Source organism: Capricornis sumatraensis, chromosome 1 (genome assembly GCF_032405125.1).
Source record: "Capricornis sumatraensis isolate serow.1 chromosome 1, serow.2, whole genome shotgun sequence".
Taxonomy (NCBI): Eukaryota; Metazoa; Chordata; class Mammalia; order Artiodactyla; family Bovidae; genus Capricornis; species Capricornis sumatraensis.
The window spans coordinates 252,180,153-252,206,282 of record NC_091069.1 but is presented as its reverse complement, the minus strand read 5'-3'; the positions used below and the strand labels follow the sequence as shown (position 1 = coordinate 252,206,282).

Sequence of the window (26,130 nt, the reverse complement as noted above, 5' to 3'; positions counted from 1 at the left end):
CCACTCACAGCTCCTCTGCTGGGTGCGCTGACCTCAGGCGCCCCTCCTCACAGGGGAGGTCACTGCTGAGCAGGCTGGTCTTCACTATTCTGAACTCCGTTACACCTGGCCTCCTCATGTCTGGCTCGGTCTGCCGAGAGCAGTGCTGTGGGCAGAACTTCCCACAATGGCAGAAACGTCCCTTCTCAACATTCCTTCTCTATCAAATATGCTAGCTGTCGGTCACAAGCAGTGACTGATGCCCAGAAACAGGACGTGCACAACTCTTGGGTTAATTTGAACAGCCCATGTAGCCGCTGCTGACCGTGCTGGGCAGGGCAGGATGAGGAACTGCACTGGGGGCAGTGCAGCTCAACAGCCTCCTCTGTGTTCCATTCTGGCCAGTGGGAAAGAGGGGGCTTCCTGGCCACACGGAACAGGGAAGGAGATGAATATAAAACACCCAGAATTTCAAAGTAACATCGATGATTCCTCTCAAAATATGAACTTTGGAAATGCAACATTAATACTTGACATTAATATTTTTGTTAAAACCAACAAATATGAAGAGGAAGAGAAAAGAAGTTGAAGAATCAGAGACTGTGCAATGAGTGAGAAAAAAAGGAACCATCATTTTATCTACACCAACACAAACCTTCTCAACATTCAGTACTTTTCACTGCTGACTTAAACCCTTTGTGTTAATGCTGTGAGTTAAAACAATCGACAGAGCACTGATGTCATCAAAAGGGATTTTTGGCCTCCACTCTTACTCCCTCCCTCCAACAAAGGTTCATGTGGTTACTTACTCTGTCTCCAGGTTTAAGCAGTGGTTCGTTCTTATTAGTCAGTTTATTAAGTAGGGTATAAGCTAGTTTTAAACTTCGACTCCAAAGTTTGCCTAAAATAAAATAAAAATACTAACAATGTAAAATTCAATAAACTAATAGCTACAATTTTAGTCAGTTTATTAAGTAGCGTATAAGCTAGTTTTAAACTTCGACTCCAAAGTTTGCCTAAAATAAAATAAAAATACTAACAATGTAAAATTCAATAAACTAATAGTTACAATTTTAATGTAGCAATCATAATACTCCATTATATACCATTATTACTCTATTGTGAAAATGCAGATATTAATAGTTGCCAACTGATAGTTATTTTGCACAATGCGATAATGAACATCATAGTTTTCTCTTAGAAACAAGTTACAGATTTATTTTTCTTAACAGAAAAATAAAACATTTTCTTATAAAAAATTCAGAATACAGAAAAGCCAGCTGGAAAAAAAAGCATTTTTTCTGTTATGTACGTATGCGTATACACACACATAATATGCATAATTTTTTTAAAATGGGATCATATTGACACTTCACTCTTATTTCAATCAACTGTGAATCACGGTGAACGCATTTTCGTTCCACTATGTCTCACTCACCCCCTTACACAAGTGGCACACAGTTCATTTCACCTCTACAACAATAATTCACGAGGTGGGTCCTATCTTCATTTCTGCTCTTCACTCAAGAGAACAGTCAGGGAGATGCCAGGTGACCCGCTAGTGCCACGGCTGCTGGAGAGGTGCATCTGGACCCCTCACACACGTACACTACAGCACACCACACACACACATCACACATACACACACTGTCACAGACACCATGCACACGCCACACACACACACCACACGTATCCACAGACATCATACACACACTCCCTCCAGCAGGTGGCAGGTCTCTATGTGGATGGGAGAACAGCAGTGCTCCAGCCCAGGAGGGGAGGAGGAGGCCAGCCGTGCAGCCGTGAGCAGCCGGAACATGTGGCCGGCAACACGTGCAGCACAAGCTGCTGACAAGTACAGACATCCAGAACACAAAAATGCTACAAACAGCCCCGTGTAAAAATGTGCAAAAGACTCAACAGCATTTAACAAAAGAGAAAACCTAAAGGATGAAAACAGGAAGAGACTGCAACGTACCAGCCATCACCAGATTAGCACCACAATGACTATCACTGTGTTCTCAGCAGATTAGCTCAAAGCAATGCTGCCAATGGCAGGGAGAGGGACTCACATACCAGGCAGCTGAGTGCAAACTGGAAAGGTCTGGAATTACCTGGCAAAGGTAAAACCGTCATTATCCTAGACTGAGCTAGTGCTTCCTCTCCTCATATTAACACATGCTGGACAAGAACGCACGCTTGTCTACCAGGCGGCGCTGACTGTAACAATCAAGATGGAAATGACCCAACATCCACCAATAGTATGATGGATACATATACCCTGAAATAGTATTCATTCCTCAACGGAAATGAATGAGCCACAACTATATACAACTATACGGATGACTCTTAATGCATATAGTAAGAGGCTCCACTGCCAAGCAGGAATGAGGAGTCATGGCAGACCAGCACTGCCATCCAAAATGATTTTAAAGCTGGATAAAATGCAAGACCATCTGCTCAGGGAGCTGACTCCAGGGAAACCCCTGGGGAGGGGAGCTGATCTTCCACAGCTATTCTTGCAAAAACTGGGGTGTTTGGGGTCCTGCCACCCATAGGACATCAGTGCCTCATGGTCTTAGGCCTATCAATTGCTGCTTCTGGGGCATGGAGACCAGGGCCCTAAGAAGAGTCTACTGAATCCCAGGACCGTGCATACAGATGGAAGCCTTGGAGAAGCCATTCAGAGCCCTCAAGTTGCTATGTAAGACAAAGATTGTGGATGGGGTCACTTAGAATACACCAGTTTAGAGAATCTGAATAAAGGAAAACAGAAAATCTCCAAACTGAAGTATATATAAAAAAGAATGCAAAACATAAAAAACGATTTATTAAAGGCACACAGGACTCGGAGAAGGTATTAATATAAATGTAATCAGAGTTCCAGAAGGACAGGAGAGATAAATGGGGAAGAAATACTATATCAAGAACTTATGGGTATAAGTTTCCAGAAACTGATGAAAGATACCACTCCATAGATTTAAGAAGGTATGTGGTTCCCCAGCAGAAGCTTCCAAAGAACATCACAGCTAAATGCATCACGGCAAGACAGACATAAGGCAGAGCCAAAAAGCCATAGGGGGACGAGACAACACATCATCCAGACAGTGGCAGCAACCTGGCCTCTCACTTCTCAGAAGGCATCTCCAAGCCTGCAGAGTCCAACAGCCCTGACCAAAATGATCTGGTCAGGGAGGGAGATGCAGGAAGTCCCGCAGCCAGATGAGAGGTTATGGGGAAAACACAGGGAGGCGAGAAGGAACATCTAGCCAAGGAAGGAAAACAGCATGAGTTTTGACTTGAGAAGCAGAGCAGTGAATGGTGTCTTATGGGCGTAATGGGTACAGACTTAAGATGCAGGACAAGGAGGCAAGGGCCTCAGGCCGGGATCTTCAGGAAGCACCAAGGTAGAACGAGGCTTGAGAAGGGCCCTTGAAGGGGAGAGTGGACAGCGGCCTTGCAGCTCCTGCAGGCCTCTCCCAAGGACAGTCCTTGCTGAGCAGGACACAGGCCCTGTCCCCACCCCTCATGCAACCTGGACCCAAAAGCTGAATTGGATAGGTGAAGGCTGTCCTCACAAGTGGGCAACAAGCTCCTTTCCTAAAGAATTACAGACCCATCTCTCTAATGACCACAGGTACAAAGCCTGCAAACAACATATTGGCAATCAGAACTCAGGCATTTACTTAAAGACATTAGGGCCAAGTGGGATCTATTTTAGGAATGCGCGGGCTGCTTAACATTTGAAAATTGTTCAATGGAACTTATAAACATCCATTAGATCATAGAAAAGGCAAGAAAATTCCAGAAAACACATCTGCTTCACTGACAACATTAAAGCCTTTGACCGTGTGGATCACAACAAACTGTCAAAAATTCTTAAAAAGACAGAAATACGAGACCACTTTACCCGCCTCCTGAGAAACTTGTATGCAGGTCAAGAAGCCACAGTTAGAACCAGACACGGAACAATGAACAAGCTCAAAACTGGGAAAGGAGTGCATCTAGACTGTAGGTGACTCACAAGCTGAAATCAAGAGAGAAATACCAACAGCCTCAGACACGAAGATGACACCACTCTAATGGCAGAAAACGAAGAGGAACTAAAGAGCCTTTTGATGAGGGTGAAAGAGGAGAGCGAAAAAGCTGCCCTAAAACTCAACATTCGAAAAACTAAGATTATGGCATCTGGTCCCATCACTTTATGGCAAAGAGAAGAGGGAAAAGGGAAAGCAGTGACAGATTTTATTTTCTTGGGCTCCCAAATCACTGCAGACAGGGACTAGAGCCACGAAATTACAAAGACACTTGCTCCTTGGAAGCAAAGCTATGACAAACCTAGACAGCATATTAAAAAGCAGAGACAACACTTTGCCAACAAAGCTCCATATAGTTAAAGCTATGGTTTTTCCAGTGGTTGTGTATGGATGTGAGAGTTGGACTATAAAGAAGGATGAGTGCCAAAGAACTGATGCTTTTTAACTGTGGTGCTGGAGAAGAATCTTGAGAGTCCCTTCGACAACAAGGAGATCCAACCAGTCCATCCTAAAGGAGATCAGTCTTGAATATCCATTGGAAGGACTGATGCTGAAGCTGAAGCTCCAATCCTCTGGCCACTTGATGCACACAGCCCACTCACTGGAAAAGGCCTTGACGCTGGGAAAGACTGAGGGCAGGAGGAAAAGTGGGTGACGAGAGGATGAGATGGTGTGGCATCACCGACTCAATGGACATGAGTTTGAGCAAGCTCCGGGAGATGGTGAAAGACAGGGCAGTCTGGTGTGCTGCAGTCCATCAGGTCGCAAGGGGTCAGACACAACAGAGGACAGAACAACAGCAACTCACCAAACTAGTAGAGCAAGACAGAGAAGTCACGTGAGCATCTTGATGAAGCAGAAAAAGCCAGTGCATGTCAAACATGTTTTAGCAAATTAGGAACAGAAGTGAACTTTATTAACCTGATGAAGAGTTTCTACCATAAAACAAGAAAAAAAGCTACATCTGCATCAAGACCAAGTGCTGTCCATCTAAGACAGGGAAGGGCTCATGCTGCCCTGGTGGCCCCAGCCAAGGTGAGGCAGGACAGGAGCACGAGGAAGGCCGGGATGACACATCACTGCCCCCAGGTACTTGACTGTGAGCAGGATGCTCAGGACTACTCACTAAGAGATCAAAAAGAACTAACACCTCACCTTAGCAAGATCACTAGATGCAACGTCACCGTCCAAAAGAGCAACTGCTTTTCTACATACAGGCAACAAGGCGTAAAAAAGACTTACTCATTCCATTCCAACAGGAATAAATCTTAACAAGATTCCTGGACTCAAAAGTATAAACCTTCACTGAGAGAAACTAAAGCAGACCTTGAAAGGGGAACATTCCAGGGCTGTGAACTGGAGGATTCCACAATCACAACAACACTGACAGGTTCAATGCAGTGTCAGTCACTATCCTGGAGGATTTTTTTCTGGAATGGATGCAGTGATTCTCAAGTTTACTTGGAAATGCAAAGAGCCAAGAAGAGTCCAAGGAAATCCTGAGAATCGATCACAGAGCAGAAGGACTGACATCCGACACTGACTCACAGCTCCAGTGCCTCAGGAAGCCAGGGCGGATGGCAGACGGTGAGACAGAACAGACCCACAAGCACATCTTTCACCTGGTGAAAAGCCATTGGACTGCAAAGCCGTCCCTGGGGGAAACACTGCTTCTCACCAATGATCGTGGATCAATTACATTCAGAGGAGAGAACATGAGTCCAAGTTCACCCCACACAAAAGAAAACTGCAAATAGATTGTAGCCCTAAGTGTGAAAAGTAAAAGGCGTCTCCAGATGAGAAGGCAGGAGAAAACCTGTGTGACCTAAGGTTCGGCAAAGGCTTCCAATGCTGGACAGAAAGCACAGAGAAGGGGGAAGATAGGTAAATTAGACTCCATTAGGCTAAGGCCTCTCATTTATCTAAAGTCACAGTGAAAAGTGTTAAAAGGCAGTACAAAGGGTGGGAGAATTCATTTGCAAAACATGTACTGGAGAAAAGGTGCCTAACTGAAACATAACAAGCATCAGCAAATGCACAGAGAAATGAGCTGAAGATCCGGGTGCTTCCTAGAAGGAGGGCTCACATAGCCCACAAGCACGTGAGGAGCACCCTCAGCACCAGGAAGCCAGAGTCAGCGCTGAACTGGGCATGATGCACACTCCCCAGGAAGGAGAAAGGAGACAGCGTCCAGCACTGGGTGGGGGAGTGGGAACTGCCCGGCAGCTCACCCCATGCCCACGCAGCACAGATGCCTATACACGTCCACCGAAGACCCACAGAGAACCATCACGATAGTTCAACATGCAGCAGCCCCGCCATGGACGCAACCCAGACGTCCACCGACTGTGCAGCATGGACGTCAGCAGATGGATGAAACAACACTCACGGACGAGAATGAACTGACCACACAGTGCATGGGTGAGTCTCAGACAGCGCCAAGCGTGAGGCAGCCCAGGCACGTGGGACTTGCTCACACCAGGGGTCAACAGGGCACTGGCCTTGGCTGTGGGGGATGCCGGCCTGGGGACCAGGAGTGCCTCGAGGCCAAGTGTTCCATGAAAGCACACTGAGTCCATAGTACGTGATTTGTGTTACGCTAAAACGAAAATGGAACCAAAAAACACCAAACAAAAAAACACAAACACTGCTTGATGCCATTTTTACAAAGTTCAAAATGAAACAAAAGTGAACTCCACTGGTCAGAAAGGCACACACAGACGTGGAGTACAGGGGGTGGTCTCTGCTGGTGGGAAGGGTAGCGGGTGGGACGGTGAGGCAAGGCTGTTTCCCCGGCCACTGTGTCAGCTCGTCAGGAATGTGCCCTCCCCCGCCCCGCGAGCTCACATCTGTGCGGGCCCCTCGGCCTCCTGCTGGCACTTGCCATAGGTGAGGGTGTAGACGGCCTTCCCAGCGGTGTCCAGGGCAGTCAGGCACGGGGCTCTGGGCTGTGTGGTACCCCACTGCTGCAAGGCGGCCAGCAGCGAGGGCGGCCAGGAGCCCTCGGCCAGGGGCTCCCCTCGCAGCACCGCCATTTGGCTTCCCTCAGGCTTCGGTTGGTTCGGATCTGGCTGCTGCACTACAAGCAAAACGGACATGTGAAGACCAGCATTTCTAGAACCAGGCACACACTCTGCTTGTCAGGCCCCACGTTTTATCATTCTCTTCTTCAAAAGCACGAACTCTAAAAAAGCTACCATCATTTCTTCAGATTTCCTTATCGTTACAATAGCCACAGACCAGTTGACCAAGGATGGAAAGAAATCCGGATGAGTCCTGTGACTGTAACCAGAGAGTCACAAGGACCCCAGGCTTTCACCTGAAGACACCTGAGAAGCAGGTGTCCCCACTTAGGAAGGATGAGAACAGAATAACCACTTAAGTTTGGGCTCAAACCATGTTGGAAGAAACAAAACAAAGTAAAATCTATTATATTTTCAATATATATGTAACCAAGATCTACCCAAATGTAAGAAAGACTTCCTAAAAAGCATTCATGGAATTGAACTCTGAATCTGAAAGGCTTGTTACACAGACAAGCCCTGATAGCCACGCTAACCCCAAAGTAGGGGGAGACACCAGAGCTGGCCTAAGGGGCGACTGCACAGCAGTGGTGCCTAAACCAAGGGCTGGGGGGCCAAGCGCCCCGAGGCCACAACACGTCACACACTGGTGTCTTATATGGGGCTTGACTTCTCCTTTCCTACAGATTTATACTTCTTAGTAAGTCTACGCTCGTCTTTCCTAAATGTATATATATAATTCATAAACGAGAGACAGAAATTCTAAAAAGGAGTCAAAACTTTGATGAAAACACAATGCTTTAAAACCAAGGGAAGACAAGTAGTTCAGACTTCAAACTTTAAATAAAAACTTAAATCATGGAAGTAAAATGAAGTCTTAGATGTACTCTTACAGAGTCCTACCACTAGGCAAGGCACAGAGATGCCATCTCTTAACTACGACTTGTGTGCGCAGTGCCCGGGGTCATGTGTGATGGGGAGGTCACTCCACACACATGACCAGAGCCAGGACACAGACGGCGCTTTTCTATATCTTCTGCCGCAGCGATAACCACGTCATCACACCCGGCAGTCTCCCTGCTCGCACAAACTGGAGGGCCGGCGCTGGAACGCTCACCTTCCAAAAGCTCCTCGAAATCATCCACGAAGAACTCCTTGAGGGGAGGGCGCTTTGGCCTCTTCAGGGTGTTCAGAAGCTGCTGGATCTTGGAGGACACTCTGCTGTTCACAGGGACACCTGTCACAGGAAAAGAGCACTGAGGCCAGAGGTCAACCACATGAGCACGTCATAACTTGTGAATCTAACCAAGCTTTGATGGCCCATCAAATGGCCAGTCTGGAATTTATCAGTTCATTTGACATTTACTGACGCCTTCCAAGAACCAGAACTTGTTGTAAGCCAGTGATTTTCAGAGTGGCCCAGGGACCCTTAGGAGTGCCCGAGGCCCTTTCAGGGGCTTTGTGAGGTCACATGAGATGCCATTTGCTCTCCTCTCTCACACGTGCACAGCGGAGGTTTCCAGAGGCTGCACGGTGTGGGCACCCAGCAGATGGGAATCATGCAGACACTGCTCTCACACCTGCAAACAAGCCTGCTCTCTCACGGAATCTCACTGCACGGGAGCTGCTCCTATGACTGTGTGCTGTTCATGCTAAGATGTAATGAGCTCGATATGGCTATTTTTCAATGACTTAATAAATATTTTAACAAATCTTTAATTTCTAATATGGTAAATATCCAGAGATAACCCACATAAGCTAAAAGCTCTTTGGTGTCCTCATTAAGAAATGCTGTTCTCGGGGATGTAAAGTTAGCCAACAGGTAAGTCTGCCCTCAAACACCTCTCAGTCTGCTGCATGGAAAGAAGCAAAAATATGTACACATGCCAGCAAAAAAGGGCACCCACCACAGTGACAAGTCCTCGGAGGAAAAGGCACAGGGGACATGAGTGGGTGTGCTGGTAGAAGAGGCAAGGGAAAGGCCTGGAGCCCCAGCCACCCCTGTGCATCATGAGGCACACGGCACCTTCCTTCTCCTGGGCTAGGTCAACAATTGAAACCTGCATTCACTGGCTTGGCCTCTGCAGGCCCCTTTACGGTACCACCATTTTGAAAGAGTCTGACTCTTTCCTTTATTAAGCAGAATATGCCTCATTCTGCATTTGCATGAGGTTTTCTCAGGATTCAATTCAGATATCGCACTGCTGGCTGAACAGCACCTGAGAACCACAGCCAGGCACATAGGACCCCCACTGCTCTTTTGAGGTTCTGGGCACACTGCTGTCTAGCACTCCACTGTCATCACTATTTTTTTTCTAGTGCAACTAACAAACACTGTGAGAGGAGACCCTTCAAGACCTCACATATACCCTGACCCCCACCCAGCTCTCTCCCTTCATATAACAGCCACCACTCTGTCAGATGCAAGCTTTATTGCAATGGTTCCTCAATTATATTCCAACTTAAGCAGCCCACTGACACTAACAGTTGCCACGTGACTTCCTTCCTTCCTTACTGGCTCTCCTGAGAAAAGCTACCGAAGACCAAGACAGTGGCGAGATATGCTCCCTGCTATTGCAGTTTTTGCTTCCTCTACCACACAGAGCTAAAAAGCCTGTGTACATGCACACATGTGCATACTCATGGATATGCACACACCCCATACACAATACACACATGCACACAGGCAGCACAACACACACAGGTCCCTGTCTTAGAATCCTGGGTCCACACAGCACCCCGGTGCTGAGCTCCTTGTCAGACACCTCTTCTCCACAGCAGGAGCCTGGCTCCCAACAGCAATGCTGCAGTTCTGCACCGTCACAGATGTGACATAATTCCCCGAGTCCTACCCAAACCAACACAGGAACAGCTAAAAACGAGAGTTCAGGTTGGTGAGCCTTGCTCAGGACTGAGGACACTGTGTCCCCCACTGACAGCTCCCTCCCCCACCCCTCAAGGGTGGCTATGCAGTTCCTGGGAATACAATCAGATTTATTCATTTACAATTCTTTTCAGTTTGGGGATTCCCCCCTTCTTCTCATGTTTTAGTTTCTGTTTTAAATGTGCAGAACATATGTCTAAAAATCACAACTATATAAAAAGATAAACTTGAACAACTGTCACTCTGCCCTGAATTCCTGGCCACCCTCCCCGTCCTCTGCAGGACCAGCCTCTGCTTTCTGGCTCCTCCCTCCTGTTGGTTGTTCTCCTGCTTCTCACAAGGGAGGTGGTAAACTACAAACGTTCCTTTCGTCTTTGCCTTTTCATGTAACATCTCCTGGAAAACATCCTCATTCCAGGTCATAAAGAGCTTTTCACTATTTCTGATAGCTGCACAGTCCTCCACCGTGTGAATGTACCCAGTTTATCCCACAATTTGAGAGGCCTGGACGGCAGGCAGTTCCCGCTATTTCCGAGAGTTGCCCAGTCCTCCACCATGTAACTGTTCCCAGTTTAGCCCACAATTTGAGAGGCCTGGATGGCAGGTAGTTCCCAATGTTGTACAAATACAGACAGCACAGCAGTGAGTGAGCTTGCGTGTACACACTTCCTGATTTCTGGAGGTGTGCACTCGGGGTAAATGTCCATGCTGTGCTGCTGATCCAAATGGAAGCACAGACACAGATTTTTAACAGCTGCTCCCTCAGAAAGGCTGACCTACTTTGCATTCCCACCAACAATGTGGATTTCTCTAGTAACGAAAAAGAATGAACATCATGTGTAAGAGCTATTTTTATATCTCTTTTTGTGAATTGTCTGTGTGTTCTGCTTATTTTCCTATACTAGGAGCTGGAAACTTCTTTAAGGACTGATGGAGAGTATCTGGGGCCGTGGCACCATCTCCATCATCACAAAAGCAGCACAGACGATTTAGGAAGGTGGGTGTGGCAGCCCCAAAAGCACCTTGAATCAAGATAAACAGAAAAACATCCCAATGAATACATTCTGAATTTTAAAAATGAAACTGAAAAAAAGAGCAAAGGAAACACCAAGTAAGTAGGAGAGAAGTAACATAAGTGAGTAGAAATAAACATAATCGAGAAAAGACAAACAATAGAGAAAAACAGTTAAATTAAAACTGGTTCTTTGAAAGATAAAGTTCAATTAGCTCACTAGCTAGGACGATTGAGATGAAGAAAGGAGACCCTAGCAACTAATACGGTGAGCCAGCACCACAGGTCCCGCACACGCAAGGATGACAGGGGCCTGGAGAGCAGAGATGGGATGGACGACTCCACCAAAGACACAGAACTGACTCGAACTAGAAAGGCTGTTTCCTCTGATTAGAAAACAGAAGAGGAAGGACGCTTCTCAATTCATTCTGAGATGAGTACTATCCTGATACCAAACCAGACAAAAATATCAGACCAGTATTTATCTCAAACAGAGACACAAATGCTATAAAAGATATTAGTAAATCAAATCCATAATATACGTCAGAGAGGAGGACACCACAACCAAGTGGGGTTTTTCTTGAGAACATACCTCCTTTGGCTTAATCTTCAAAAGTCAGTCAATGAAATGTACTATATTAACAAACTAGGAAAGAAAAACCGTATGATGAGCTTAACAGATTTTAAAAATCATTTAACAAAAATCATGATAAAAACTTTTCAGGAAACTAGAGGGAAGAAAGGAACGCCCCCAACCTGATGAAGAGCAACTAGTTTAAAAAATCCATGGTTAACATCACAATTAAAAATTGAAAAAGTGGATGCTTTCCCCCTTAAATGGGAAACAAGGCGAGTTGTGTCCATTCTCAACATTTCTAACTAACATTAATGGAAGTCCTAGACACTGCGACAAAGCCAGGAAACTAAACATTCCTATAGGTGGACAATTTGGAAAGAAAAGTAAAATTGTATTCATAGACAACATGGTCATGCACGTGGAAATCTTACAGAATCTACCAAAAAGGCTACTAGAATTAATGTAAGGTCAATATACAAGAATCAACTATGTCCCTAAATATTAGCAATACACAAGTGGGAAAAAATTTAAATATCACTGGTAATAGCATCTAAAAATATAACATATTTTGAGATAATTTTAACAAAATATGTGCAATACCTGTTCACTGAAGGCTACAAAAAAAGTGCTGAAAAAAAAATTTTTTTAAGTGCTAAGTAAATGGAGAGATATACCATATTTATCAATTGAAATGTACAACATTGTTAAGAGGCCAATTCTCTCTAAACTGATCTAGAGTCAATGAAGTACCAATCAAAACCCAGCAGAAATTTTGGTAGAAATTAACAAGTGGATTTTAAACTATACATTAAGATGCAAAGGAGCTAGAACAGGTAAGGCAGTTTTTAAAATGAAGAGCTGAGGGCCAACTACAGTACACAATTTTAAGGTTTATTATAAAACCACATATAAAAACCCACATATATAAAATCATGACAGTATGGTACTGGTATAAAGACAGAAAAAGCATTGGAACAGCATACAGATCCCCAAAGTTGACCCCTCTCCTATGTGGTCCATCTTCATTAAAGATGCCAAAGAAACTAGAGGGGGTATTACATGATCCTGGAACAACTGGACATCCATACACAGAAAAGTAAACTCAGATTATATCTTGCATTGATACTAAATTTAACTCAAAATGGATCATGTACCTAAACATAAAACTTAAAACTACAAAATTCTAGGAGAAAATATAGGAGAAAACTGTTAGATCTTGGGTCAGGAAAATATCTATTAGATGTGACCCAAAAATAGAATCCATGGAAGAAAAAATTGGTAAACTGGACTTCATCAAAATGAAAGACTTCTCCTCTCACTATTAGAGGATGAAAACACAAGCCACAGACAGGGAGAAAAAAAAAATTTATAAACCTGATAGAGAACTTATATCCGGACTATATAAAGAACTCTGGAAATAAGAAAACAAACAACACATTTTAAAAAACAAGCAAAAGATTTGAACAGACCCTTGCAAAAAGATATACAAATGGGAAATGAGCACATGAAAAGACGCTAAACATCATCAGTCACTAGGGAGACGCAAGTTAAAACTATAAGGAGACACCTCTGCGCACCTGCAAGGATGGGCAACACATAAAAACCAACAATACCAGTTCTTGGCAAGGATGTGGGGGAACTGGGACTCTCATCACTAATACCTGGGAGGTGAAATGTACAACCACGTGGAAATAAGTTTGGCAGTTTATTTTTTTTAATATTTATTTATATTTATTTATTTATTTGGCTGTGTGGGGCCTTAGTTGAATCATGCGGATCTTTTATTGCAGTACACAGTTTCTCTAGTTGTGGCTGCAGTGCTTGGGCTCAGCAGTTGCGGCTGCAGCACTTGGGCTCAGTAGTTGTGGCTGCAGTGCTTAGGCTCAGTAGTTGTGGCTGCAGGGTTCGGGCTCAGTAGTTGTGGCTGCAGTGCTTAGGCTCAGCAGTTGTGGCTGCAGTGCTTAGGCTCAGTAGTTGTGGCTGCAGGGTTCGGGCTCAGTAGTTGTGGCTGCAGGGTTCGGGCTCAGTAGTTGTGGCTGCAGGGCTTAGGCTCAGTAGTTGTGGCTGTAGTGCTTAGGCTCAGTAGTTGTGGCTGTAGTGCTTAGGCTCAGCAGTTGTGGCTGCAGTGCTTGGGCTCAGTAGTTGTGGCTGCAGTGCTTGGGCTCAGTAGTTGTGGCTGCAGTGCTTGGGCTCAGTAGTTGCAGCATGTGGGATCTGAGTTCCCTGACCAGGGACTGAATCCATGTCCCCTGCACTGCAAGGCAGATTCTTAACCACTGGGCCACTAAGGAAGTCCCAGTTTGGCAATTCCTTTAAAAACTAAAATGTTCCCTGGTGGCTCAGACGGTCTGCCTGCAGTGCGGGAGACCTGGGTTCGATCCCTGGATTGGGAAGATCCCCTGGAGAAGGAAATGGCAACCCACTCCAGTACTCTTGCCTGGAAAATTCCATGGACTGAGGAGCCTGGTAGGCTACAGTCCATGGGGTCACAAAGAGTCAGACATGACTGAGCAACTTTACTTTCTGTCTTTCAAACCTACTGTATGATCCAGCTATTCTACTCCTAGGTACTGACCCAAAAGAAATGAACATGCATATCCACACAAAGACTTATAAAGGAATAGTTACAGTAGCTTTATTTCTAACAGCCAAAAACTGGAAACACCCAAAATACTCATCAGTAGGTAAAAAGATAAACTATGGTGCATCTATAGGATGTGAAAGTTGGTCCACAACAAAAGCTGAGCACCAAAGAACTGATGCTTTTGAACTGTGGTGTTGGAGAAGACTCTTGAAGAGTCCCTTGGACTGCAAGGAGATCAAACCAGTCAATCCTAAAGGAAATCAGTCCTGAATATTCATTGGAAGGACTGATGCTCAAGCTGGAGCTCCAAAACTTTGGCCAGCTGATATGAGGAGCTGACTTATTGGAAAAGACCCTGATGATGGGCAAGACTGAAGGCAGGAGGAGAAAGGGACCACAGAGAATGAGATGGTTGGATGGCATCACCGATTTGATGGACATGAATTTGAGTTGGGATGGACAGGGAAGCCTGTCGTGCTACAGTCCATGGAGTCCCAAAGAGTCAGACACGACTGAACTGAACTGATAAGATGAAATGTAGGGATATTTCATCTCCCAAGAAAAGGGATGACCTACGATACATGCAAGAACATGGATGAATTTCAAAATAATTGTGCAGAGTGGCAGAAGCCAGACAATAAAAAGTAAATGCTGAGTGATTCTATTCATATAATATCCTAGAAAATGCAAACTACTTTACAGTGTCAGGAAGTAAATCAGTGGTTGCCTGAAGGGATGCCAAAAAGGGCAGCAAGCAGCTGTTACAAAAGTGCACAAGGAAGGAAGTTTCCAGGAGCACCAGGTATACTGGCTACAGTATGGATTTCACAAGTGTACATGTATCTTCAAACTTATAAAACTGTCAAGCCTTCCCTAGAGGTCCAGTGGCTAAGATTCCACGCTCCAATGCAGTGAACACTGGTTCAGTCCCTGTCAAGGAACCAGATTCCACATGCTGCAACAAAGACTGCAGATTCCATGTGATGCAACTTAAGACCTGGTGCAGTCAAATAAACAAATTTTTTTAAAAAGCTTATAAAATTATACACTTTAATACACATAATAGATAATGTCATTTACACCTCAACTAAGTTAACAATTTTTAAATATAATGAGTAACAAGTTAATTTTTTTTAAATCTATCTAACCAACAGGAAGACTGCTTCACATGGACTCCGTTTCTCCTCTTGTATCTGAACAAGGAACTGAATGACACCAACAAAATCAGACCAACTGCTCAGGAGCCTAGAAACACGTTAAGGTCTCAGATCTAACAACTGCTGGATTTTTCTGCAACTCAAATTTGGCACATTGGAAGAAAAACTTCATGTGATTTTGATAAAAGACACTGGAAACTGTTTCAAAAGGAAACAGTACAAGCGCAGAAAGGAGACTCAGGCTGACATCTCTTGGCCTGCACGTGAGAAAGCACGACTGACTGAGGCAGCTGTTGCTGGCTGCACTTGCAAACTTCCCCAGCTTCTCCTCTTCCCACAATACCACTGATCCAAACCTTGTACATCAACTTAAATGTGCAGGCTTTCTCCTCCCTCCTTCTCCTCGATCCCGACTTGACCTATTCCTGATCATCTCTGCACGTGATATACACACGAGCAGTCTACATGCACCAGGACTGCACCTGACGGCTGGCTCACCAGGTACAGTGAGATCCAGTGCCCGTGCTCCGCTGTCTCAAAGCAGGAAGAGAGGCATGCTTACCACCTGCCGTCTCTAGGACACTCCCGCGGCACCCCCGAGGGACTCCTCTCACGGAGGCCATCTGCGGACGCTCACAGTATGCGTGCTGGTGCTGCACGAGGCCCGTGGTGACATCAGGAGGGGCAGAGTGCAGATCTGCTTTTGAAACACAAACCCAAAATAAAAGTGGCTGTTAATTCAAAAGAACATGAACATTAAGTTGCTGTTCAAACTCCATTTGACTGAAACTTCAGTAGCTCAGCTCTAAGCAAGGAACGTGGCATTCCAATCGACTCTGTCTGCCTGGCTGACCGAGCACACTAGGTGCTGTGAACTCTGAACTCTGGACATGGCCTGGACAGTTCTGCGTGCACGGGGTCATCCAGTGCTGAGGGAACTAGGCCAGAAACACCAAGCACAGCACAGAATGGCCGTGAGGAATACACGTTTCCCAATTCGGCCTAAGGAGGTTTTACTTAGAAATCTCCCTCAATGAAGCAGCAATGTATTTTTAATTAATAATATTTTTTGTTATATTATGAAAAAACTTCCAGGCTTCTATAAACTACCTCTACTCCCCTAAAAAGCAAGTTTGAATGCCATGCAGACACAAACCTTGGCAATCTTCACAGAATAAACCTACACAGATTAAAAACTATCCCTAGAGTCAGTTCAACAGGTCCCATTACTAAGAGGCTGCAGTCAGGTTCTTAAGACAGAATGTACTCACCTCTCACTTAGAGACAAACTATGTTAGATACAGCAAGTATTTAAATCCCTCCTCCCATTGTCTGAGTGTCTGCTCTGGGCTCCATTCTCACCGTGTGGCATGTGTATCTGCTCTGAGGCTGGCTAACTGCCGCCAGAGCATCACCGCTATACAACTTAGTCTTCTGCCAGGAAAGAGCCGAGTGTGGACCTGGCGTGACACTCGTCCACTCTCGAGAATGGATACTGCTCTGTAACCTCTTTAGTCTTCAAATGAATGTTCCCACCATCACAGATTTTGATACTGATTTTCTATCTATCATTTCATAACCTAGAGAGTACGCAATCTAAAAATTTTTTAAATATGTTAGAAAGATGAATTTATATGGAAGCAAAACACAAACTTACTACACAAACTTACATAGCAGAAAACACCATTTGGAAAAACCTAACTTTAATAACAAGAGTTTTCACAACCTTTGAAAAAGCTAGAAATTAATGAAAGTAGCATTTTAAAGTATGCTTACCACAGAATTCTTTCAGTTTAAAAAGAAATCTCCCCTCCTTTCCAATCTAGCAAAAATGAGAGATTTTAACTATATTCATGAAAAAAAAGGTATAAATGGTAATTCTCAACTACAAAGTAACTTTTTAAATAGCTGCATAAAAATAAACAAACTATACTCCAAAATGAACTACTGTAATCAAATGTACTGCTTTTAAATACAGGTACTTAATTTGTGTCCAAATGTTTTACGCACATGATTTTCCTAGCCCCAAACTGAAAACGATAAATATTTTTTAACATTTTCTACCTATAATCTTTTTTACAGTTATCTTCTTTCTATATTTCTTTCCTTAGCCCAAATTGAAGAATTCTCCTAGTGTCAGAAATTAAAACAAAGGATGACTTTTATAACAAGGAGAGGGAAGTGGGATAGTTTTCAGATATAAAATTCAGGTCACATGAGAAGTGCATGAAGGCTACAGGCAACAGTGAGGTATATGGACAGAGCAAGTCAGACTTTGGGGCCACGAGAACTAATCACATGCTATGCATGTGAGCACACGTGAGCAGGAGGGAGGGAGAGCAGCTCAGCCGCACCTGCAGGAGGCAGGAGCCCCGCAGCCACAGGGGGCGACAACCCACCCCGAAGCCTTTACAGCCAGGACCTTTCTGAGAAAAGAGACGCCCACTCAGACTCACCTTACAACTCTGTGAAGTCAAGGGCTGTCTGGTTAGACATTTTGAACTACGGTCAGTTTTTCAAGCTAAATATGCTTCTCTTTCTAACCCACCAGGAAGCTGTGTTTATAACAGCTCAGCAACGGCTGATACAAGCAAACAGTGACTGCTCTGCTCTACTTCCCTCACTGTGGGACCCAAACAGAGCTGCGGAAAGCTGGACCAAGCGAGAAGAGAACACCCGAACGCTGCCGCTTCCCTCACAGTGGAGGTACTTGTGCATTTCCAAACAGTGCAATCGCCATGACAAACAGCAAAAACGTGTCCACCTAACGCTGTTTTCCAGCTCTCCCCTGTGACACCCTTTGAGGACAGGTGGGCAGTCATCACCAGCCATTTGTAGGTCCCCAGGAGAGTGACCACAACAATCTTGGCGGGTGTTTCCAGAGGAGCCTTCTCTCGTAAAGCAAACCGCCCAGGATGGCCCTGACAGCGCGACCCCGGCTCCTCCAAGTGCTGGGAGCAGGTCAAGGCATCGTGAGTCCTCACCTAAGAAGACATCACGAGCTCAACAGAAATGTATAGACGTTGGCACTGACTCAACCAGTAACAAACGAAGAGCATCAGTGATGTGCCCACAGAGAAAATGAAGGCGTCGGTCACTTACAAAACCCAGTCCAGCCAAATGACCAGTATCTTGCATGGAGCAGCTTAGCACCTGAGGCCAGCACATGCCCAGGGGGCACTTAACCTGCTGGGACCCCATCAAAAACACTGGCCTGTCACTGGTGCACCGCAGGTGCACCGTTCTGGTTTCAGCAGAACAGCAACTAACAGCAAAGAAAAGGAACAGGAATCAGAAAGCTATGGGTCAGCCTGGCTCCACCACAGCCAGCTGTGTGGTCTCAGCCAGGGCAGTCCCTGACTGAGCTCTTCCTCCTCGTCAGATGTCCCCCAGCATCAGCGATGCACCACACCAGGAGTATACTTCTTCAAGAATGCATGTGTGCTTTGCCTGCCAGCTAAGTTACTATTTTTGCATCAAAAAATACGACTTCAAATGGTGAAAGCTTTGCAATGTTTTCCTCTCTAAGATTAATATAATTTAAAGGACTGGGTGACTTGGGAAAGGTCTAGGCATCTTTATGACTGAGCTGTGATTTACATCTTATTTCAGACTGAGGACTGTCTAACCCTGTGTGTAGAGGAAGAAAGGCTCTTCATGGCTGCAGCCCCAGCCCCACCTTGGGACACCCAGTGCAGGGACAACTGAGGGCTGAGGCTGTGCACACAAGAAAGGAACAAAAGACCGCATTGCAGGTGGCAGGCCTGGGACCGTCCACCTGTGCCGGCCGCCCCTCCAGAGCAGAAGCGCCAGCTCTCGCCGAGGTCTCCAGGGAGGCCCACCCAGGGTCTGGGGCTGCCAAACCACAGAGGCACCAGAAACCACTTTTGTTACCAAAAGGACTTTTTCCACACGAAGAGGAGAAGGTGGGTCTGAGGAGGGGCGGGGCTCCTCTGCCTGGAGGGGTCCCCGCAGCTGTACTGACCTACGCGGGCGAGGGCCGCGGGGCCGGCAAGCGCAGCGGCAGCACTGGGCGTGGCGGCAGGCTGCCCTCCTGGGTGAGATGAGGTGGAGGATGCGGAGGATGAGGTGGACGAGCCCTGAATGGCCGGGTCGGGCCAGGGCTCGATGCTGGGGCGGCTCTGCAGCGGAGCGGAGGCCAGTCGCCCGGGGCGCTGTAAAGAGCCCTCATCTTCTGAGGCAGATGACGTGTCTGTGGTCAAAATAACGACGACAGGCATGAGGGGGGCATCCTTGGGGGCAGGGTTCCCACACCGGCCCAGCCTGCGCCCTGTGCACCCGCACATCCAGGAGGGCCTGCGTGTGACTGACAGTGAGACCCAGGGCTGCTCGGAAGCTGGCTTCACCCCGGGCTCCCCTGAAGAACTCGGTCACAGGGTGCCATGCCCAGGAGTGCAGCTGGTCAGACCCTGACCACTTTAGTGCATGCCGTGGGGCCCTGGGGGCCCCAAATAGCAGAGGTGACCTATGCCCCGTGGGTGCCCGATCCTAGCGAGGCCTTGCCCGGCACCTGCGCACCCTGAAGGACGTGCCTGAGCTCTGAAAAGAGCCCCGCCTAGGGCAATAAAATTAACCTGAAATCTGGTTCTGTCAAGTCTGCATTTTATCGTGGGTTTCATTATTATTAGGAAGTTCTTTAAAAACTGGGTAGTATCTATGGTTATATTTGATAGAAAATAATTTGACATAAATTTCTAAGACTTTTTTTGAACAACATAAACTTTTTTTAAGTCAGGAAGCATCACTGAAACACCACCCTATCCTGGGGACCTGGTGTGGCTGGTGTTTACCACGTCAGCAAACCAAACACGCGTGTCACCAGCTTGAGACTTTAATAACCAGACAGGCAGCACTGTGCTCCCAGCGCCTGGATGAGCTTTCCAGGAAACGTAAAACACACTAACTATCCTGAAGAGAGGCCGCATTAAGAGTTTTCATTTCTGATGGTAATGAAACAACAAAAACAAATAAAAAACCCTCCAAATGGCCTTATTCTTTCCCATTTAAGACCTGGTAACATCATAACACATAATATTGGGTTGGCCAAAAAGTTCGCTGCTTTTTCTGTAAGATGGCTTGAGTGGTGCTTAGTTGTCTTCCACTTCATTCAAGACAATTTTGTTAGACTGTACTGTGACAGCAGTCATATCAGCACTCATTAAAAATAAAAAAACTTAGCAAAACTAGTGAATTTTTATGTAGCAACTTTAATATTGAAGATGGAAGAGAAAAAGCAACATTTTCACATATTATGCTTTATTATTTCAAGAAAGGTAAAAATGCAACTGAAATGCAAAAACAGATTTGTGCAGTGTACAGAGAAGGTGTTGTGACTGATCAAACATGTCAAACGTGGTTTGCAAAGTTTCATGAGGGAAATTTCTTGCTGGACAATGCTCCATGGTAAGGTAGACCAGTTGAAGTTGATCATGATCAAATTGAGGCATTAACTGAGAACAATCAGCACTATACCATGTGAGAGAGAGCTGACATACACAAAATATCCAAATCAAGTGCTGAAAATAATTTGCACCAGTTCTGTTGTATTCATCAATTTGATGTTTGGGTTCCACATTAGCTAAGTTGGAGAAGACTCTTGCGAGTCCCTTGGACTGCAAGGACATCCAACCAGTCCATCCTGAAGGAGATCAGCCCTGGGATTTCTTTGGAAGGAATAATGCTAAAGCTGAAACTCCAATACTTTGGCCACCTCATGCGAAGAGTTGACTCATTGGAAAAGACTCTGATGCTGGGAGGGATTGGGGGCAGGACGAGAAGGGGACGACAGAGGATGAGATGGCTGGATGGCATCATGGACTCAATGGACGTGAGTCTGAATGAACTCCGGGAGCTGGTGATGGACAGGGAGGCCTGGCGTGCTGTGATTCATGGGGTCGCAAAGAGTCGGACACGACTGAGCAACTGAACTGAAGCAAAAAAAAAAAAAAAAAACCTCCTTGACTGTATTTCTGCATATGATTGTCAAACACAATGAAAACATTCCATTTTTAACATAAACTGTGACAGGTGATAAAAAGTGGATCTTGTACAATAATAGGGAATGGAAGAGATCATGTGGCAAGAGACATAACCACCACCAACTACACCAAAGACTGGTCTTCATCCAAAGAAGGTGATGTTGTATACATGGGAGGAGTGGAAGGGAGTCCTTTATCATGAGCTCCTTCTGGAAAACCGAACAAGTAATTGCAACAAGCACTGCTCCCAGTTAGACCAAGTGAAAGCAGCACTCAACAAAAAGCATCTGGAATTAGTCAGGAGAAAACATGTCAGCCTCCATCAGGACAACACAAGACTGTATGTTTATTTGATGACCAGGCAAAAACAGTCACAGCTTGGCTGGGAAGTTCTGATTTATCTGCCATATTCACCAGACATTGTACCTTTGGATGTCCATTTATTTGGGGCTTTACAAAATTCTCTTAATGAAAAACTTTTCAGTTCCCTGGAAGACTGTCTAAAAGGCATCTGGAATAGTTCTCCGATCAAAAAGATGACAAGTTTGGGGAAGGGAAATATGAAACTGCCTGAAAAATAACAGAAGGTAGTGGAACAAAATGGTGACTACATTGTTCAATAAAGTTCTTGGTGAAGTGAGAAATGTGTCTTTTTTCCTTAAAAATCTGAAGGAACTTTTTGACCAACTCAAGGAGAACAATTTTAAATTTCTGAAATCAGGGAACTCTGTCACCCCATAAAGCACTTATAGCAGGTTCCTCTCTTTACTAAAAGACACAAATTACATCTTGGCGAAAAAATTAAAATCTATATAGACGATCTATTGGAAGCAAGCCCACTGCATGCACAGAAATGTGCGTGAGCACACACACACTCCTCACCACAATCAGAAGCCTGCTCCGTCTCAACGGGAAACCCTGCCCAAGCCACCCCAACCCTGCCCAGGCCGTCCCGACCCTAAACCAGTACCTGGGGGTGTGTAGGCCTCCACAGACGCGTGTGTGAGGACAGAGCGCCTCTTGGATGGCATGGGCATCTTCCTCTCTTTGTATTTGGCCAAAGCTGCCTGCACGGCCTCGGTGTGAACATCTGCACAGAAATAACAGCAGAAAAAGCACCCGTTACAAGATTCCTGATGAAGGAACAAAACCATGGTTCATGTTTTTAATCTGTTTTCATTGAGTATAAAAAGAATACAAGGTCAGCCTACATGTGGGTCCACACATTGGTCCTAGATTTCTACAAATATTCTCCTTGGTTTATAGATTCAACTTTGCAAGTATTTTCAGATTTAAACCAAGAAATCCCCCAAACTGAAAATAAAATGAATCAGATGAACCTAATGCACTCTGATTATGGTATAAACCACTACAAGCAGCACTAAAGCTCTGTGGTCATATCGTCTGAGCTGTTGTTCTGGTCAAGCCCCAGGATGGGCAGAGCCATACAAAGAACCAAGTTCTCCCTGTAGTCGCACAGCCAGGGGGTAGTAGGGGTCCTGTCACACTGCCACGCTTGTGGTCAAGTGCAAGAGAGCCAAGGAAGAGGGGCCTAATGGCCTCACCCCATCCTCCCTCCCAAGATGCTCACAAGGCAGAGAAGGGATAGACACAGAGACTCCAGAAGTGAGGGGAACACCGCAGTCCTGAATCTGAATGGCAATTATCAGCATGAACACACGTGGCATTTTATCTTTAAATAGCATGTCTTAATTCAGTCCCTAAAAATGTCTAGAAATGGTGACCAGCCCCAGTGCAATGAGCACCCCTACCATCCAGGCTGCAGTCTTACAACATCCAGGCTGCAGTCCTCACTGCGAGTACCCTGAGAAATGTGGGTTTCAGGATATAGGAAGTGGCAGAGGAGCCTGGAGCATCTCATCCTACCAACCAACAAGTTCCTGGCCAGCAACCCAGTGCTGGAGCCGACGTGGAAGCACTCCCAAAGAAAAAGGTTGGGGCAGTCTGAACACCACCAAGGACAAAAACAAGATCAGAGAAAAGGAAGGAAGAAAAAGAGGAAAATTAACCGGCTGCCACTGGAGGATGCCAGTGACATGAGCTACTGTTCTGAAAAGGATTAAATGGATGGAAAGAACCGAGCATCCCGCCAGGTTCTCCTGTGCTGTGTGATGAGCACAAGCTGCTTGCCCTCCCCAGAACTGGTCCAGCCGTCCTGCCACCAAATCCACCCTAATGAACTGAGGGATCAACCCTGCCAGCATCCCAGGGAGGGGAGAGACACGGGCCTGCAGTGCCTGTGGTGGGAAAACACTGACCCTGAGGTGACTTGCCAGAGCCATGGAGCCAGGAGCAGCCAGACCATAGCCAAGGCCCCAGGACCAAGCAATCACCAGTGGAAACACATATCAACAGCCTGTGATATGTACATCTTAGTTGGATCCTGGGTCCAAAATGTTTTATAAAGCCTCAGGAACACTTGGGTATTTGATACTAAGGAATTATTGCTGATTATGTTGTGATAATGGAGCTATGGTTTAGAGATACGTGCAGTCTTTTCAGATATAGAAACCGAGAATATTATGACATCTAAGTAAAATAACGTGATCTCTGAGATTTGCTTCAGAATCACACGGGAAGGGAAGAAGCAGCTGGGGCTGATGAAGAAGCCAAGACTGAACCTGAGCATGGTGGGAACCGTGGCACTGGGCAAGTCCAGGGCTCAGTACACACCAAGTTCACCTACGTATGTGTTCACATTTTTCCCCAACAAAATGTTTTTAAATAGCATTGAGAAACCTTATGGTAAAATGGCTCATAGGGTACTAAGGATGAAAAATTTACACCTAGGCATATTACAATAAAGTTTACAAACATCAACAATAACCAGTCAATCCTATAAGCTTCTAGAGAAACAGTCTTGTAGGATCAGGAAAGAGGCTAACTTTCCCAATGGTAATCACCAAATACAAGGCAACACAGCTGAAGAAACGAGCTTAGAACCTGTAATTTTATATCCAGCCAAAGTACCATTTAAACTTCAGGGCCTAATAAAAATACTCCCAGACGTACAACCGAAACACTCATGAAAGACTGTGTTCAGAAGAGAGACAAACCTAGGAGCCCCTGCAAGAGATCTGGCTTGACTGTGAGCACAGACTTTTTACACTGCGGCTGCCTTAGAAACAAACAAAAACCTAAGTACAGATAACAATCAAGAACTAAAAATCTAAACAATGCCAACATTATAGGATATAAAGCAACAGATCCAAGAAGCTCAACAAACCCCAAGCACAAGAAACAAAGAAACTTATACCAAGGCACATAATAAACAAATCACTCAAAACCAGCGATTAAGAGAAAAACCGTAACAGTGCCAGACGGAAGAAAGGCACAGTACATACAAGGGAACAATGATAAGGAATAAACCTGGATGAATAAGAGTGGATGTACTGACGTGAACAATGACTGCTAAGCTGCCATCATTAGGAGAGCTGGTGCTGCCATGACAACAGACGAATCCATCACGAGAACAGAAAGGAGTCCAGAAAGAGTCAGCCATGAGCAGCTGCATTTAGACAAGGGAACAAGGGCATGGGGACAACGGGATTCCCACATGCAAGAAAGTCAGCTTTGTAGCACACCCTGAACTCACACTGAGAAACAAAATCTAAACCACAGACCTAAAGGTAAAAACCCAAAACTACAAAACTTCCAGAAGAAAACACAGGTAAGAATCTTTGGGACCTTGGGTTTGGCAGAGATTCCTTAGATACAAGAACAAAAACACTATTCAAGAAAGAAAAGGAAGTGATAAGCCAGATTTCATTAAAATTAAAAAACTTCTGCGACAAAAGCCACTGTAAGAAAATGCAAAGAGAAGACAAAGCCTTGGAGAAAATATGAGCAAAGAACATTTATGGTAAAGGTCTCGTTTTCAGATAGTAAAGAACAAGAACCAGATACAGTTCACAAGGGCAGAAAGCAGGTCCTCAACGTCAGTTACACATAAACAGAGGCGACAGGGAACAGGTGAGGACAGGCAGGGGACCTCTGGGTGACCTCACTCAGGGTGCGCGGATGTGTGCCCGTTTTGTGCCCAGGGCTACATCAGTGGAATGCCGATGGGGCCATTTCCAGGGTTGTATGTTACAGGCATCATTGATGTAATCTGAAAATAAACTGTCAGTGTGGGGAAGTTTTTTCTAAATGTATATGAAATCGGTAAGAAATTATCTGATCAAAACTTTCCTCAAACCACTTCACCACACTCCCAGGCTAACCAACCATTTAAAATCTTCATTAAAAAAAAAAAAAAACATTCTTAAAACAAAATGGCCATGTCTTTATCTATCTTGAAAGTTTTCTTTTATAGAAGCTTACTGAGTTTAAATGTAAAAGAAATATTTAATCACACAACAGTGAAAATGTTAAACAAGCCAAAGAGTGTTCAAAAGCTATTGATCTCTAATCTATGACAAGAGGCAGAGGGCTTCTCTGGTGGCTTGGTGGTAAAGAATTTGCCTGCCAGTGCAGGAGACACAGGTTCCATCCCTGGTCCAGGAAGATCCCACGTGCCTCGGAGCAACTAAACTTGTACACTGCAACTACTTAGCCTGTGCTCTAGAGCATGGGAGCCGCAACTCCTGACGCCCACAGACCCTAAAGCCTGTGCTCCACAAAAAGAGAAGCCGCTGCAATGAGAAGCCCACACAGCAACGCAGACCCAGCACAGCCAAAAATAATAAATAAATAAAATGAACTTTGGAAGCATGCATGTTTTCGATGCATGTCCTGATAATGCAAATAAAATGTCAGACACAAATTCAAATATTTATAAAAGCACTAACAGAGTGGCAGAAATCTAATTAGAAGGAAATCTTCAAAATTAGAGAAAAATAAAACACTGAAATACAT

At 45.2% G+C, this 26,130-nt stretch overlaps 1 protein-coding gene across 5 annotated transcripts in view; it reads right to left on the bottom strand.

The window, feature by feature from the left end:
* DIP2A (disco interacting protein 2 homolog A) overlaps positions 1 to 26,130 on the bottom strand; it is a 115,771-nt gene that overhangs the window by 64,509 nt on the left and 25,132 nt on the right. For 2 of the 5 annotated variants that reach the window (XM_068975682.1, XM_068975665.1), the window contains exons 4-9: positions 22,223 to 22,342; positions 19,239 to 19,466; positions 15,816 to 15,953; positions 8,157 to 8,276; positions 6,901 to 7,095; positions 789 to 880 (exon numbers count right to left, since the gene is read on the bottom strand). In XM_068975682.1, the coding sequence (XP_068831783.1) occupies positions 789 to 880; positions 6,901 to 7,095; positions 8,157 to 8,276; positions 15,816 to 15,953; positions 19,239 to 19,466; positions 22,223 to 22,342 (893 nt within the window). The remainder of the gene's footprint in view (positions 1 to 788; positions 881 to 6,900; positions 7,096 to 8,156; positions 8,277 to 15,815; positions 15,954 to 19,238; positions 19,467 to 22,222; positions 22,343 to 26,130) is intronic. The other 3 variants (XM_068975673.1, XM_068975689.1, XM_068975696.1) reach the window with 3 other exon arrangements.